The following is a 16,560-nucleotide window of genomic DNA, read 5'->3' as shown; positions in this document are numbered from 1 at the left end:
TGTCTAGTCTGCTGCAAGGGCTTGGCGTGAGCTGGGGCCAAGGCAGCCAGTGGGGAGCATTAGCTCGGACCTTCCCACAGAGCTCTTGGCTTGCGCTGCAGACTCGCAGAGAAACGTCTCTTCCCTCTGCTCCCCTCCTCCTCTGCAGCCAGCCAGCCAAATCCCAAACTCGGTTTCATCACTTTGAGGGTGAAGTAACACAAATGACTTCTACAGATCAACCCAGGAGATACATGGATGAAAGCAGGCTCGGGATCTCGTCCCTGTGCTGCACGTGGGCTTGCCAGAGCCAAACATGGCAGAGTACAGGGCTCTTCCTTTTGGGGAGAAATGTCTGTTTAACAGGAATGAAATGGCCACAGCCCTACAGCCTGAAACAGCAAGACGCTCTCCAAGTTTCCCCAAACTGTCCCCCACGGCAGCTTAACTCTGACTTGGAGGAACAAACTAATCTCTGCACTCACTGAGTCCCTGAGCTCTCGGAGGAGGCTGCTGGCAGAGTACATTGGATACGGAGCAAGACAGAGAGGTTTCAAACACGGGTGCTTAAGCACGATCAACAGAAACCAACCTTGGCCCAAGCACCACCACTCAGTGCTAACACTTCATCGTTCCTGATGAGCCACCGTGCCAAATACATGAAGAAACGACAAAGGCTACAGCAGGTCCTGGCATCCCCCGCCCACACGAGTTTTATGCTGTAGTTCAACGTCAGCGCTGACTTCTCCAGCTTGTGTTTATGGTCAGTGCACGGCAATGTCCTTTCTGCAACCTGAAGCCTAAGCCAGACTCCCACATCTCAAAGGAGAGCATCAGCTGGAGGAACGCAGGAGGGCTGCGACTCAGCTCCTCCCTCGGCCTTCGCCTTCGGACCACCAGCCTTGAGAAACAGGCTGAAGCAGGAGACCTGGCTCCTAAACGTCGGCAGGTTTGCGGCTAATGGCAAAGCATCTTCCATTAAGGTCGCTTAGTTTCCAACCCTCAGATAAATCTGGTGACCTATCCCTCCTCCTATTTTTAAGAAAAGGATTCCCAGAAGCTATCAGGCCGTCAGCAGTTAGGATAAACAAAAGGAGAGCTATTCTTGTCTAGTCTCAACCTTCCAATTACTCAGGGATTTTGCAATCAGCTTTTTAAAAAGACTCAAGTACTGCTGTGATTAGTCACTTACACTTTTTGTTTATTTGTAATTTATTCAGCAGAAAACAGGAATAAAGAGGTTTCCTAGGAAGCAGGGGAAGTAGTAAAGTTTCAGATCATGAAACAGATGCATCTAACTGCGAGTCACCAGCACTCTAGAAAATATCACTCCCTCTAACATTTACTTGAAATCCAAGATGAAATCATTCTTATCCAACACCAGAGCCCTTCTGGTGCCCAAACGTTTTGCAGTTCTACCAGTAATTTGGCTTCAGTGATCTTAAACTGAGCCGTAGCGGACGCTGGGGCTATGAATACCTCCGCTACTTTCCCTCTCTCGTCCGAGAGGAGGCCAGCTGTTTTATTTTGCTAGTATCGCTTTGCAATTGCTAGGGTGGCTGTACTCAACCTCGGCAGTGGTACTGGGGATTGAATCACCACGTCTGTGTTCCAGAGTCAAGCCTGACATGCTATTCCACACCTCATCAGTGAATGCCCCGTTTTTGTTTTGTCTGTTCTGCAAAAATAATCAGATTTTCATTACCTACCTAGTTAAATCCCTACGGAGCTAGGTGAAAGCAAAGTTTCCAAAGAGACATTTTGGCTAACAGCTGCCTGGGGAACACCAATTCCCTTTAAAGCTTCTCTACCAGGTCAAAAATAGCATGCCAAAGACTTCCTCCATAAAAAATAAATTAATCTTACCCTGTTTTCCTCCATAAAACAACTAGGGTAAAGTTGTGCCTATTCAGAGCTAGGACATTAACTGTTAAGCAACAGAGAACTGTCTAATCTTTGATAACCTCTTGCACAGAAAGCAATTCTGAGAAGCCTTAAAGCAAACTCTGCACAGATCAAAAGCTTAAGTTATAAGTATAGGTATCTTGGCTACAATATGGTTTAGATATTATTTGGTATTAAGCAACGAACCGAAGACGTTCTGTACCAGATGTCCACGATCTTCTGCCCAGCTGACCTTGGTTTTCCCCTAAAAGAGAAGCAGCGAGCTCCATCTGCTGGGTTTCGAGCACACACCGCCGCAAACTCCCCCAGAGACACAGGGAAACTCGTTACGCCTTAGTTAGACCTGAAATTACCACCTGCCAGCGATGACTAGCAGCGACAGATCTCACACAAGGCGCCATCTAAAACCGCCAGCGAGAGATGTACAAATTGCCCTACAGGTTCTCCCCGACGCTACCATCTAACGCAGCCGCTGCTGGCTGAAAGCTGATATTCCAATTAGCAGCATTAACGCCACCCAGCAAGGACATCGCTTTGCTCCGTGTCGTTCTGGAGACGCGGAGGATAGACACATAGTTCTTTGCTGTCAGCTTTGTGATGCCAGAGCAGATTCCAAAAAGCAACGAAGTTCAAGAACTTGCAAGCAATTTTCCTCAAAAGTCATTCCTAGGAACAAAGCAGTTGATTTAACAGTTTGGTCAGCTAAAAACTTAGGAACAAAGCGGTTGATTTAACAGTTTGGTCATCTAAAAACTTTTAACCCTAAATTGCCTGAACGTTTGTAAACATATCGTTTCTGTGGGAATCACACCTCACCGTTCGTTTTGCTCAGGTCATAATGAACCACAATTTGTTTTCCAGAGCCTGGGGACCTGGTACATCAGAAAAGTTGGGTCCACCCATACTAACAGATAACTAAAACACTTCTCCAAGTCCAAAATTCTTCATCGTTTGTGCTTAAAATTAGCTGTAAATTGTGGTGGTGGGGTTTTGGGTGCGGGGTTTTTTTTGTATACTCATTTCTCTGGTAATTCAGCTTCTGATACAATTCATGCCTGAGGCCAGACTCCTACCACGCAGCTGATGTGTGTCAAAAAGCCTCACTGTCTGTAGAGAAGACACTTGAGAGAAAATGTTATCCTCAGCAAACATCAAATATTTGAATCCCAATAATACCTATGAGTGTTCTTTAAAAATAACCAATTCCCAGAAGCTCCTGCTGGGAAAATGCAAGGCAAGCAGCCACCCAACTGAGACCAGTGCTGTAACAAACCCCAGAAACCCCCGAACCCACCCACCCGCCATCCCTTCTATTGGCATAAACTGATAACCAACCTGTCACAGACCGATCTGAACAGAGCGAAAGCAAAAATGACTTCACCACCTTTACTTGCAAGTAGTAGGTAGGAGGGAGCAAAGCACTAAAATATATCATTTGCTTAGGAACAAACTTGCCGGGTTTATAATTTCTACAGCACAAATTGCGCCCTTGAGTCTGCGGTCAAAACCGAGCGGAATTCTCCACAGGAGCCCGACTCCCACCTTGCTGTTGTTTCCAGCTTTTGACTCTGATTCACAGGCTTGGATCTCCTGGCGAATCGTGTTCTGGAAAACCTGTCAGAGGCAGATTAATTGTTGGACCAATGGCAACGAAAGAAAAATCCTGCAGCATCTGCTTCAACAGACGCTTCTTCAGAAACATTTTAATCCATGTTATACAACATATTTTTCTAGATTTTTTGCTTTCCCTCATTCAGTGAGTCAGACTCAAGCACGTCAGGCTCCTGTCACTTTGATACGCCTCAGGAATTCAACGCCTGACTTGAGCTTTACGTTCCAGACCCGAGTGCTTGAAAAACCCCGAGAAGTCTGAAGAGCCAACAGGACACATGGAAGAGGATGAGCATGAGCAAAACGGAGCCACTGTAACACCAGCCCTACGCAACTCCCGCAATTTCTTTTTTTTCCCTTTTGAGGCTTCCAAAATTTCCGTGGTAATGCTGTAAATGTGAAGCTAACAGAACAGTGCCTCCCCGAGTCTGAATAGCTCCAGTGGCTCTGCTTTTACTTCAGTAGTATTCAGAAAAATCAAGAATTAATTGAGCAAATAACACGAGAGCAGCTCCTAAGATCTGGCCGGTCTTTGTTTTGCGTTACTCTCACAGTGCTACGTTACTTCTACGACAAGAAAGTAAGACAGTTATCAGGTTGGGGTTCTTCACCTGAAATGCCCCTTCTTACCCATACATTAACCAAAGGCAGGTTGAGGAAAAGCTTGGATTAGATGAACAACTCCTCATCGGGTAAAAACTTCTCTCGTCAAAGTACGGCAGCAGAACGTGAACTTCCTGCATGGATATCACACAAATATCAACCCAGTAGGATATATACTAGGATACAACAACAAAAAGGAGAAGGAAGAGATGATAATCAAGATGACTAAATAGGAAGGGTAAGCAATTGATCAGAAAAGCTAAAGATATCGAAGAAAAATATCTACTGAACAAGGTGAATGACAAGTTTATGAGATTAAAACAAGTCACTTGTACTGAAAAGCAAATATATGCAGTACATTTTTCTTTTCTGAATTTAAAAGGAAACAAAATTATGTGTTCACGTCATATGCAGGTGCCTAAAAACAGTCAGCTGGCATTTGTGGATGCTATTAAGTAGTACCTACTATTTACAGCATTTTCAAAGTCAACAGACCCAAATAAACATGATGGTCCTGTGAGAACTGGATGAGATCTCAGATTAGAACAAAATATATAATTTAAATATTATATTTAAATATAAGATGAATTGTATATAATAATTATATAAAATTTATAAATATAATATATAATTTTATATATTGTATTATAAATTATATATTATATTTAAATAAAATAAATTCCATTTATTCCCTTTCTAAATCTGAGACTTATTGAAACTAAATTCCAGCACAGTGGAAGTTCCAGTAGACTAAGACTATGCAATGAGAATATGCAGGAAGACACATGTAATTCAGCAGTTGGCATGGATTGTTGGATTGGGGGGGGGGAGAAGATAAAATTTCATTTAACTTCCCACAAATGAAGAACGACTGTAACATTTCACATGACAAGATTCCCCCCCCTCCTTAGAGTCAATTGCAAAGTTGTTCAGAGGGGTTAAGAATGGAAACGATTTAAACGCAGATCCATCTGAGCTCTGACGTGGCTTCAACTTGTAGTACTACAGGATATTATAATTAAAGGGGTCAACAACCTGTAATATTGATAAAGCGCATTAGCTAGTTCTTTATCCAATTATAGTTGAAATATGTAGTAGTGCAATATGTAGGAATTCTGCAAGATCAACACAAAGCTTGAAATTATGCAGTATATTCATCAAGCACCACAAAGTTGCTTGTCAAGTAACATTATTGTTAGTAAGAGAAAATATATACATAACCAAGAATAAAAGACAAAAAAAGTTGATCACCCAGAACATCCGACTGCTCAGGAAACCCCACCTAGCAAACAACCCCAAAAAAGGCACACGACCAACTGCACACAGCTCCAGGTACGGTATTCTAGCAAGACGCTGCATCAAATTCCAGTCAGAAGTAAGGGATGTTTTTGCGTTCAGACTCGTTGACTCTTTTAAGAAAACTATCACAGGCAGGAAAAGGTTCTGCAGAAGCTCCCAGCTAAGGCTTAAGTTATTCATCTCAGTGTGGGGATACAAAGGTAGTTTAAGGGTCCGCAAGAAAATCAAACTAGACCACCTAAGAGTCTCGGTGAGCATTAAACTCTGAGGTAGAGCCGATACCCTAGGCAACTCCCATCCATTAATTTCCCCAGAAAATATTCCACGGAGAAGCATTGCAAAGCTGTAAGAAAAACACTGCCCGGATACTCTTTTGCTAGACATCCTATCAAAGATGAGAAGATATTTGACATAAATTATTTGGAAACGAAACAGGCTTCTGTTCTTAGAATCTCTCTTTTGTGGAACCCCACGTGAATTACAGAGAAGCACGGTTTTTTAACATTTCCACATTAAAGTAACTGTGCACAACTTGTGCTTGAAGAAAATTATACCAAAAGTCCTCAAAAATAAATTGAAAACATTGTACAAAAATAAATTTATTACCCAACAGTGGAAACAGGAATTTATTCACTATCTTCAGCATTCACAGAGATTCTCTTCCTTGGTGGGGAAAGAGAAATGAGTATCATCAGGAATCCACGATGAAAACGTGCAGATGACAGTGAGATCAAACACTTCGGGAGGAAAGCCCTTAACCGAGTTGAATGTTAGAGGTGGGCATTGAAATATTTTATATTCCTATGAACTTACAGACATCTTTTTCGACATTTTAAAATATATCTATTGTTTCACATCCTGTGCCAATATTTCTCTCTCTTTCCGAGTCTTTTTTGTCGTGCTAAGTTTGAGTGTCTGAAATCTGCATTCCTGATGAACTGTTCTTGAGTTCTGCTGGAACCAAGAGTGCATATATCCGTTGTAGAAGTCAACCGCTGTAAGCTTCTTCTTTAATACGACTGTTTTAATTCCAACCCAGCCTTCCTAAAAATAAAAACAAAAAACTGGCAGTAAGCTTCTTCCCTGTTTTATAATTATGATCTTTAGCTGTCACTAGGTTGGCTTACAGAACGCATTTTATTTAATTTCATCATGTTTACATTACAAATCAAATTCTCGCTTGCAAGTCAAAAGCCTGTTAGTGGAAATTGAAAGTTTTTCAAGGTATCAAATAAAAAAACTGAAGCTAATCTAAACTACTGCAGTGAACGACGACGGATAATTAAGACAAAAGCTGTGTAACACACAAATACTAAAAACCTCATCTTTAAGGTCGTGAACATAAAACAAATGGGAAAAACCTACCTTGCAACGAGCCATCAGTGTTTGGGACACTTTATGGTATAGTAGCGAACCAGGAACAGCTCCACGGTCATTCAATATTTGATCTAAAAGCAAAGAGAGATTGTCTTGCATTTTTATGCCACCAAGTCCAAAAAAAGTTTGAAACACTTAAGTCTCTTTGAAGCATGATAATCAGCTTGAGTCTCTATTTTACTCAAAAATATTGTATTGTATTCTGTGTTTTATTATACCCAAATCAGGAAGGTAGAATCAGAACAGTCACTCCCTGGCACTGCTCTCCATCTCCTCCACAAGCAGCCACGAAGCCCCGTGTGCTTTGGCACACCACTGTGCCCACAAGGCGCTCAGACTCACAGGCTGCTAGAGGAAACGGTTTAAGCGACAGTACACAGGGCCAGCTTTCCTCGTGAGAGGTCCCCAGACAATGGCGTTAGAAAAGGATCTCCTAACTAATTAGAGGATTAAAATCCTCCAATCTCAGGATTCACAGGACTGTACCTGCTGTTCACTCAACATCATCACAAAGCAGGAATGCCCTTAAAAGCCATCTTTTACTCATCTTTGGCCACAGAAACTTATTGCACTCTGCATATATATGAGACTGACTGTCCTGGTTTCAGCTGAGATAGAGTTCATTTTTCTTCCTAGTAGCTGGTATAGTGCTGTGGTTTGGATTTAGTATGAGAATAACGTTGATAACACACTGACGTTTTAGTTGTTGCTAAGTAGGGCTTACACCAGTCAAGGACTTTTTAGCTCCCCATGCTCTGCCTGGTGCACAAGGAGCTGGGAAGGGGCACAGCCAGGACAGCTGGCCCAGCCTGGCCAAAGGGCTATTCCATACCGTATGGCATCATGCCCAGTACAGAAACTGGGGGGAACTGGCCGGGGGGCAGCAATCGCTGCTCACGGACCTGCTGGGCATCCGTCGGCATGTGGTAAGCAACTGTATAGTGTATCACTTGCTTTGTATATTAGTATGGCATTATTATATTATTATTATTACTATTACTACTATTCTATTTCATTTTACTTCAATTATTAAACTGTTCTGATCTCAAGCCACAAGATTTTCTGACTTTCACCGTTCCAATTCTCTCCCCCGCCCCACTGGGGTGGGGGGAGTGAGCGAGCGGCTGTGTGGTGCTTAGTTGCTGGCTGGGGTTAAACCACGACACTGACTTAGTTCTCCTGGAGTTTCAGAAAGTAGTACTTAAAGCTATTGTTTAGTACTATCTTCAAGTCAATGTTTGAAAAGACAGGAAATTTTAACTTAACAGATTAATTTAAAAGTAAATACCAGCAAAACCAGGGATGTTATCCACTTCCACAAAATCCAGAAGTTTAACAGTGCTACCCTTCCAGAGCGTCTGTAAAGGAAACTGCAAACAGAAGCAGATATCACATCGAGAATATTTTCACAATTTCCAGGCAACTCTCTAGGCTTTTTTCTTATGCAAGGTACCTGTGACAATAACATTAGGGCAAAAATTTAGGTCTCTGTCCAGATAAGAGACTTTCTTTACTATATCCAGTTTTCCTTGTTCTTCATCTCATTGACAAGCAAACCATTAGCATATGCAGTAATGAGTTAAGCAACTAGCGATAGTAGCTGTTCAGTGGTGCTGTTCACTGTCACGCAAAGATGTCAATATAGTGTTCTTAGCGTTCTGAAACCCTCTCAAACGCATCGGTGGAAATTTCAGAGCTAAGGAAACAAAATAAAACTATTGAGCCGATTTCAACACTTGGGATCAAATTCAAGAAAATTCTCCTCCGCTCTAACTCCATCTCTAACAGTAAACTACGTGGAGATTTTAAAAAATATGCTGGGGTTTAGAGGCTAAAATAACTAAATTTGAGTTTTAGCCATTAGTTAAAATATCTACACCAAACTCAGACATGCTACAGGACAGAAAAGGGTTAAAAAAAAAATCCACTGTTTTACCATACTTCCTATCGCACGATGTAGTTGAATTATTTGTGCAGCTGTTTGCTCTTCCCATTTTATACAACTCTTAGCTATAGATATTTTAGGAGCTGGGGGGGGGAAAAGAAAAAAAAAGAAATTAAAGGACTTCGTATCTTGTTTTGCATCTTTTTGCAAACAAATAGCTGCACTATTTTATCTTAAACTATTTTAAAACAGATTTTATCCTGACCAACGGCAGGTTTACACTCTAACCATATATACCTTAGACAACAACTGGAGAAAAGATTTTGTAGAAACCTCAAATTGGCTTATTTATAGTTTATTCTCAGCTGTCCTCTTATTTACCCATTGCACTGAAAACTGAGAACACACATTTACAAGCACAGCTGTAACATTTTTGTTAGTGTTACAACCATGAAGAATAACAAACTGGCACTGATTTTGGGACATTGCTAGTAATTTTGGTATTGTACCAGCAACTGGAAAAAAGCGTTAATGTAGTAAGACTGAAGAATTCTGAAGCATTTTTTCCCCCTCTCTATGACTATTTTAAGCCAGAGAAGGCAGTGAAGAGACATACTGATAAAGGTATCTAAAAAAAAAAAAAATATAACTCAGCACAGTAGGAAGAAAGTTAGTTTTCCAACTGATAAAAGAAAAAACAAACAAGGTGCATTAAATACATGTACCTACCAAATGTTACTCCTTCTTGTGGTTGCTCTTTTTTATTTTTTAAACTTTCAGGCAAGTTCTTCAAAACTGATATCAGCTGCAAAATTAAATTTTGTACATAATATTAACAAAGGTAAGTAGAGTGTATTTATTAAGTCCAAGACATATAAATACAGTGTTTAATTTTTTATCAGTGAAAGTTTCTTGTGAGCTTTCAGAAAATTGGGTCACTATATTCAGAAGAGTTGTATCATACACACAAACACACTAAAGGCATCCTTCCCACTGAATTACAATTAAAAAACCCCAAGTATTCTTTTATGGATGATCTCCTCTCTGATATTAATCCTCAAATAGGACAAAAGCTGATTATTAAGATGAAAAAGCAGATATTCACTTCAACAGAAAGAAGCAACTGCACTGTTTCCATACAAAGCACTTGATTTCTTCACTGAATAGAAACAGAACGGCATCGTGCAGGACCAACACTGGCAGCTTATCACAGACCGCTCAGCTTCCCTCTCAGCGAGGCAAGTGCTCACAAACGCTAAGTTTCAGATCACTCTCCTCTTAACACTTGCAGTCAACTCACAACAAGATTAAAAAGAACTCTGTTTACACATGTTAAAAGCGAGGCACTAATTAGAAGTGACGCTAGCTTGCATGACTTTACCATGTTTGCACCCATCTTTGATAAGATCACTTCCAGCTCCTTTGCAGTACAGCGGGGAGGAACAGCAAACTCTTCTTGCTTAATAATTGGACCTACATCAAACCTACAAAGCAGAAAACATACAAGCTTACTGGAGAAATAAAAACTCAATCAGTAGTTCAAAAGTCTACATTCAATAGATTAACTCAGTTACAAATTAGCCTTTATTTCCCCTAAAACTTCACTTTTCACACATTATCAAATAATGTTTGGTTCACAAGACAATATGGGGAAAAGAATATCAGATATATCTTAGCAAGTAAGATTCATCTCAGCAAGCTGGGATTGTTACGAATGCACAATTTACAGTTCAGAAACACAAGATCTCTACACAATCTGAAGTATTCAGAAGAAATTTGTTTCGCGCTTTCCTGAGATCTGTTATCAGACAAGCATCTAAGAAAGAAAAGACAACTATGATAATATGTTTCCACAAGCCTTTTAAGCCAAAGTTTGTGCTGAAACTAAAACATAAAATCTCTCTCATCCCTAGACAGGCAACGTCTGTTTCACTTACAGGAGGTTACAGGCAACTCTGAAGTCTGAAAAACAGCTCTTTTCTGTCATGTCATACCAAGCCTATCCATCTAGCTGTGTGAGTGTTTGTTCTCTGCCTGCTCCCTGTAATAATGCTAAGAATTAGAGAACAGGCCTAGAGTCTAGAGCGCAAATTACACACTCACCAAAATACTGTATTTGTGGCAAGTCTCATAGGGTCAGATGAAAGTTTCTAAGTGTTTCAAATTTTAATATTAAACACACACATTTAAAGAAATTAGCGATTACATAGGATGATTTAAACGATGACTTAAGTGGTGATGATTTACAGTCCTGAGAGGCAACAGAAGCAGCGAGTTGTTTTGGGAAGCACATCTAACGTACCTTTTTGGTCTTATTTCCATAATTGTCACCCCAGTCACTTTATCACCATGAAGCACTGTGTGGACTATTGGTGCAGGACCACGCCATCGTGGGAGACAGCTGGGATGGACATTCAGCACGCCACTGAATTGAAGTATTTTAAAGTTAGAATAGGAACAGTACCTGAAGCTGAACCCATATGTGAATGGGTGTGCAACATTTATTACACTGAAAGTACTTTAAGAATTAACTTTTCAGGCGTTCTGAAGTGTTACTGGTTTAAATATACATTTAAAGGAAAATTCACATTATACAACCTTCAGTTTCTCAGTGAGCACAGAAAGGGAGATGAGAGGAATAAAGGTAAACATGTTATGCTGAACATTTGCACAGATCTACATCATCGTGTTAGAGAACAGCACTGAACCTCACAATGACAGCAGGGCTCAGGCTAAGCAGATGAACCCAGGGAAGAAGTTGACCTCACCTGCTACATCACAGGTGCTGACTCAAAAACAGAATCTAGCTTTGCTAATGAAGCAGTAATAGATGTCCTGTCAACTCACTCACTATGGGAACTGCAGAATAAGGTCCTCGCTTAGGAGACGTCCGAATGATGCCACCACACCCACATCAAACTGCCCCGCAGGTCCCGTCTGTGGCCACTCATGAACAGGCAGCTGGAGCTCCCGGGCACAGCTCCTCACAGGCAGGTCCCCAGGCAGGCGGGAGGGCAGGGTCACCACCTCCAGCCTGGACACGAGCGAGTCCTCGCTGGGCTCCCTGGGGTGGACAAGGCACTGAAGGCCTCATGCAGGCACAGCAAGCGAGAGGCAAAACCCAGGTCACCTCCACCCCTCACCATGCCCCTGTGCCGTCCCACAGCACCTGCCCCTCCGACTCCTATCCCCTGTTTGATCCCCAGCCTCCCTCCACTGACCCCAGCCTCCCAACCCTGCCACCCCCAACCCCCTCACCACCCCCGCCTTCCTCCTCTCAATCCCAGACCCCCCCCTTACTCAGCCCCACGCTCCTACCCCCTTTCCAAATCCTGACCCCCCGTGATTCCCCTTCATCAGCCTACTCGTGACACCACGGTCCCTGTCGCACCTAAGGTCCCTTTCCCCCCCGCTTCCCTACCAACCGCTGCCCTCCCCCGACCCCAGCTCATCCCCCAATGACCCCTGAACCCCATCCCCATCTCCCATCCCTCGGTGCCCAGCCCTCCCTCACCGTCCCCAGCCCCTCTCTCCCCAGCCCCTGCCATTCCCCCCTCAGTCCCCAGCCCCTCAGTCCCGGCCCTCCCTCACCACCCCGGTTCTCTCCCCGCAGCCCCCAGCCGCCTCGGCCCGTGTCCCCCCAGCTCCCCCGCCGGCGGGCGGTACCTGGCCGCCTCCAGGGCTCGCAGGGCGGTGACGGCGAAGCGGTCGGTGCCGAAGAAGAGCACCCGCCATGGCGGCGCCCCGGCCCGCCCCGCCGCCCCGCGCGCCGCCGGCACCCCCTGGCGCCAGGCGCGCAGCAGCCGGCCCCGCATCGCGGCCCTTCCGGCGCCGGGAGATGACGCAAGCAAGGGCCCGCCTCGTGGGCGGGGCGAGGGACGTCGCGGTGCCGCCCCTCGGGCTGAGGCGGCGGCGCCATCTTGGTGCGGGGCGGTGTGGAGAGGCGGGCAGGGCTGGCCCGGAGCAGCGCTCCGAGCTGGGCTCCGGGGCAGCGTGGTACCCCGCGGGTAGCGCTTCCTGGCCCCCAGGGGCAGCACCACGCCGAGGGAAAGGCGAGCGATCTCGGGGAGCGCAGCCAGGCCTCAGCCCCGGTCTCGGCTGCGCACCCCGAGCGCGGCCTCCAGCCCTGGCTTCTGTCTCTCCACCGCGTCGGTGCTGCCCGAGCGAGCGTCTCCCATGGCGGTGGACCCCTGACCCTGGCCCTCATGGCCGTAAATTGGCCGCTCTGCCCCAGCGCGAAGATAACGCGGAAAAACGTTGCGGCGGAAAGGGATGTTGACACCGCAGCCGCTGATCTGCTGCTGGCTCCGATGCGGCGTTTGAAAAGCTCATTTCTGCATCTGCCGCTGTGGACAGCTTTGTTTTAACAGTGATTAAAGAATGTTTTCATGTAAACTCTGGGGTCAGAATACCCAATTAAAGAACTATCATTTCCCATAACATAAGAATGAAAATATTTTATCGTTCTACTAAGAACATTCTTTTCCCTCATGGGAAGATGGTTTATTTGTGTAGCGTGTCATTTAATGTAAATTACATACACAAGTCCCCTACGCGTGTAAAGCACAGTCTATCCTACAGTCTTTGACACTAGAAACAGAACGTGAGAATCAGAAAACAATTCCTATATGCCAGTGAAAACACGTAAATTACTTGGGAAATTGGGTGACGATTTATATCGGATGGATACACACGGGAAGGATCGCTAAGGACAGTGACATTTTGTGCCACGCTAAGCGGTGCTGTGCATATTTATTCCCTTTTTATGTCTGTTTTGCTCGTTGTTAGGGCTTTCTTCTCTCAGACAAAGGAAACCTAATGAAAAAGTGCTGTTAAGAGGTAAAAAAAGAATGAGTCAGGCCATCCTAACTTACATTCCTGCACCCTGAGAAGAAGAGAATACGCTACCAAATACCGAGGTAATTACCTAGCTGAGAATCAGTACATAAAAATCAGTTGCTCCAGAAAAGTTTATTGCTTGGGGAGCCCCAGGAAAATCCTATTTAGTCGCATGCAGGGCGCTCTTCAATCCCAGCCATCGCATCTCAGGGCGCATCCATGGTACGGTAAAAATTAAAAAGATAAACAAGAGGGTAGCAGGGCTGAAGGAATGGCTTCTGCTTGAGAGGAGGTTAAAGCAATCAGCGTAGTTCATCTTGGAAAGCGGACGTGGGGGGAAGCGCAGGGGAGCAGTCTGTCTTATCATAGATAGTACGGAGCTGGTAAACAGGCAACAATTAGTCGTTGTACAATAACGAAGCGATTGCAGGCACCTAACAGATACCAGACCCCCAAAGAGAGGAAGCAGTGTTCCACCCAGCGTGTAATTCGACCGCTTAGATGCTGAAAAAATGTGACCACATAGTATCTCAGATGCTGAAAAATACTCATGGTTTCCAGAAGCAGACAGCGCGGTTGCTGGAAGGCAGGCTGGAAGGAGGCGTTCTGTGTCGTGCCGGCGAATACCAGCTCTCTGAGGTCTTGGGTGAAACCCTGGATTCATCACCAGTGCTTCAGAAAGGCCAGGGACATCCCATGCCTGTCTGGATGGCCCAAATGCCACCCGAAAGCTCGGAATTTGAAGCCGGCATCCAGCTGCTGCTTGATCTCCAGGTATCAGATCCCGGGAGGCATTGAACGTGTCAGCGGTGCACCGGCACTGCGCGCAGAGCTTCACCTGCTGCTCGTCGGGGACCTAAACCCTGGAGACGGACTCTCAGTTCTGGCAGTAGTTAAGGCTCCTGGAAGTACTGAAAGTCCATGCTGAGTTTTTGCCAGACTTGTGCATGAAGTAATTAATGTTTCATCTGCAGTGAGTTTATCGAGTGCAATTACGTGCTTCCAAGTAATTCATGCTCAGCTCTGATATGACTGTACGGTTCAGATTACAGCTATTATTTAGTATTATGCCTTGGACACAGTGTACATGAATTTTAACTGAAGATTTATTTCGATAGAAATTTTTCCAGCAGACTGAAAGCAACAATCTGATTGTTTCACACAAAAAAACCACAAACCAACCCTCACAAATCTTGCTTTCCTGCTGCATTTGGAGTCTGATTTGTACATGAAAAAGAAAAAAAACCCAACCCTGAATGTTTAGTTATTCTGTAACCAGGCATTTCGGGTCAAAGACACAGAAGGGATCAAAAAAGATAAGCAAAATTAAAACGCCAAGGTCAGACAAGTTCTTCCTAAGAGTAGTGAAGACAAATCCGAGAAGGAAGCAGAACACAAATCAACGTCCTATCTCCACTTTGCTTCCTAGCCAAAGACACTGAAAGTGTCTCCAAGAAGTAAAAAGATATCTCCCGTTAAAGAGTGCCAGTGTTGTCAAGGGAAATATGAAATAAAACACTCACAGCCATTGCTGAAGACATTGCTCCTGAGCGTCTTCGTGGTCCTCTGGGGAAGGAGAGGATTGCTGGGCACAAGGGCTAGCCCTAACCAGTGGGAAACTGGTTTTATTTCCATCACGCTGAGTCCTAAAGGCGTCTCGGCCACCTACCTGCATTTTGACACTATTTTTGGGGGGTGAAATAGGAACTACTGTGCTGGTGCTTGTCCCCGACCCACGCCACTCCACCCCGGGGAGGCGAGCGGAGGTAGCCCGTCACTTCACCGCTGGCTGTGGGACATGGGGCTTGCAGGGGCGGCAGTAGGGCTTTGGGGGTCTCCCGTACGGGAGGAGCTGGCAGACACCTCTTCTGCAAACAGCCCAAAGGTGGGACAGGACCCAGACAGCCACTGCGGAGCTGCAGAGGTGCCTGTGACTTCCCACGAGGTGCAGGCACTCTGGCTCCTCTGATCAGGTTTCTCCACCTGGTTTCAGAGGCTTCAGTTTTGGCAAATGTGGGTTATACTGTCACACCCAGCTTCCACACAGCAGTTGGAGAAAATGTTTTTTTTTTTAATTAAAATATAGATACATAAATCAAGCCGTGTAGGAAATTGGGATGAAAAGGGACCCTCTGGGGCTTTGCAGTCTCCCTCCTCCTGTTACAGTCACCTCTTCGCCATGGCTAGCGTCCCTATCCCTCTACTCAGAGCCTGCACTACGGGGGGCAGGCGTTTTCTTTGCACCTTTCTCAAAGGCAGCGAGCCAGAGGATTTGGTTGTGTAGCCTGTGCGACCGCTTGTTGGCCTGTCACTGTACCCCTTCCCTGGCGATGGAAAGGTCACGAGGACACTGTACAAAAGCATTCCCTACTGTGATGGCACTTTTTAAATGATCCGACTCGAAATGAGGAGGAAAGATGGCACGATTTACAGCATGTCCCGGCTCGACCTGCCTTCCCCAGCAGAGGGGAGCTCTTGTTTCCCAGAGGATTCGTTTCTGAGTGAGAGCTCCCATCCGATCGCTGCCAGGCTGACGCTGAACAGTAAAACATCTCTGTTTGGGGAGTATGCGTGTCTGCTGGTGAACTTTCACAGGGGCAGCCGGAGGAGGCTCTGCGTCGGATGTGAGGTGGGATTCAAAGGATTAATCACACTGGAACACGGCTTCAATGCCAAAGACACTGTATTTCAAGCTGGAAAACACTGAGAACAGGACGAACATAAGGAGACTGTGCCCGTCTCCGATTAAGCTTAAGCTAACCAGAGCTAGTTGTGTGCTCCAAACCCACCCCTGAGAGGTACCTAGCTTGCTTTGCAATATGCAGCTCCATCCATGGATCAGATAGTTCAGGGAGGAGGAATCCTCCTTTCCAAATGCGGCTGGCACAAAAAGGCAGCGCATCAGCCGTGTGACACTGCAAAGCCTCTTGGTAGCCTGTTGACTTAGCCAACTCTGTTGCCAGTGCCAGTGAAACAGGGACAGCAAAATCTCTGCCGGGTGCTTTGCCTGCCAAGTCAGTCGCTCTTGCAAGACGCTCTGAGAGCCTTAGAATGACCATTCA

At 45.0% G+C, this 16,560-nt stretch overlaps 1 protein-coding gene across 2 annotated transcripts; it reads right to left on the bottom strand.

The window, feature by feature from the left end:
* Window positions 1-4,197: 4,197 nt before the first annotated feature.
* MTFMT (mitochondrial methionyl-tRNA formyltransferase) lies at window positions 4,198-12,474 on the bottom strand (the record flags this gene model as incomplete). Of its 2 annotated transcripts, XR_014229241.1 has the most annotated exons (10): window positions 4,198-4,232; window positions 6,004-6,441; window positions 6,763-6,845; window positions 8,063-8,144; window positions 8,711-8,802; window positions 9,389-9,464; window positions 10,041-10,143; window positions 10,962-11,084; window positions 11,511-11,723; window positions 12,326-12,474. XR_014229241.1 is itself a non-coding variant. In XM_082322347.1 (9 exons), 9 exons carry the CDS (start codon window positions 12,472-12,474, stop codon window positions 6,241-6,243), a joined length of 1,122 nt encoding a protein of 373 aa, XP_082178473.1. In that variant the 3' UTR covers window positions 4,822-6,240. The 2 variants fall into 2 exon arrangements, 1 of the variants encoding a protein (XP_082178473.1); XM_082322347.1 differs by lacking the exon at window positions 4,198-4,232 and having other exon boundaries at window positions 4,822-6,441.
* Window positions 12,475-16,560: the final 4,086 nt, after the last annotated feature.

Source organism: Platalea leucorodia (assembly GCF_965183815.1).
Source record: "Platalea leucorodia genome assembly, chromosome: 9".
In the NCBI taxonomy this organism is placed as follows: domain Eukaryota; kingdom Metazoa; phylum Chordata; class Aves; order Pelecaniformes; family Threskiornithidae; genus Platalea; species Platalea leucorodia.
This window is presented reverse-complemented; position numbering and strand designations above follow the sequence as displayed.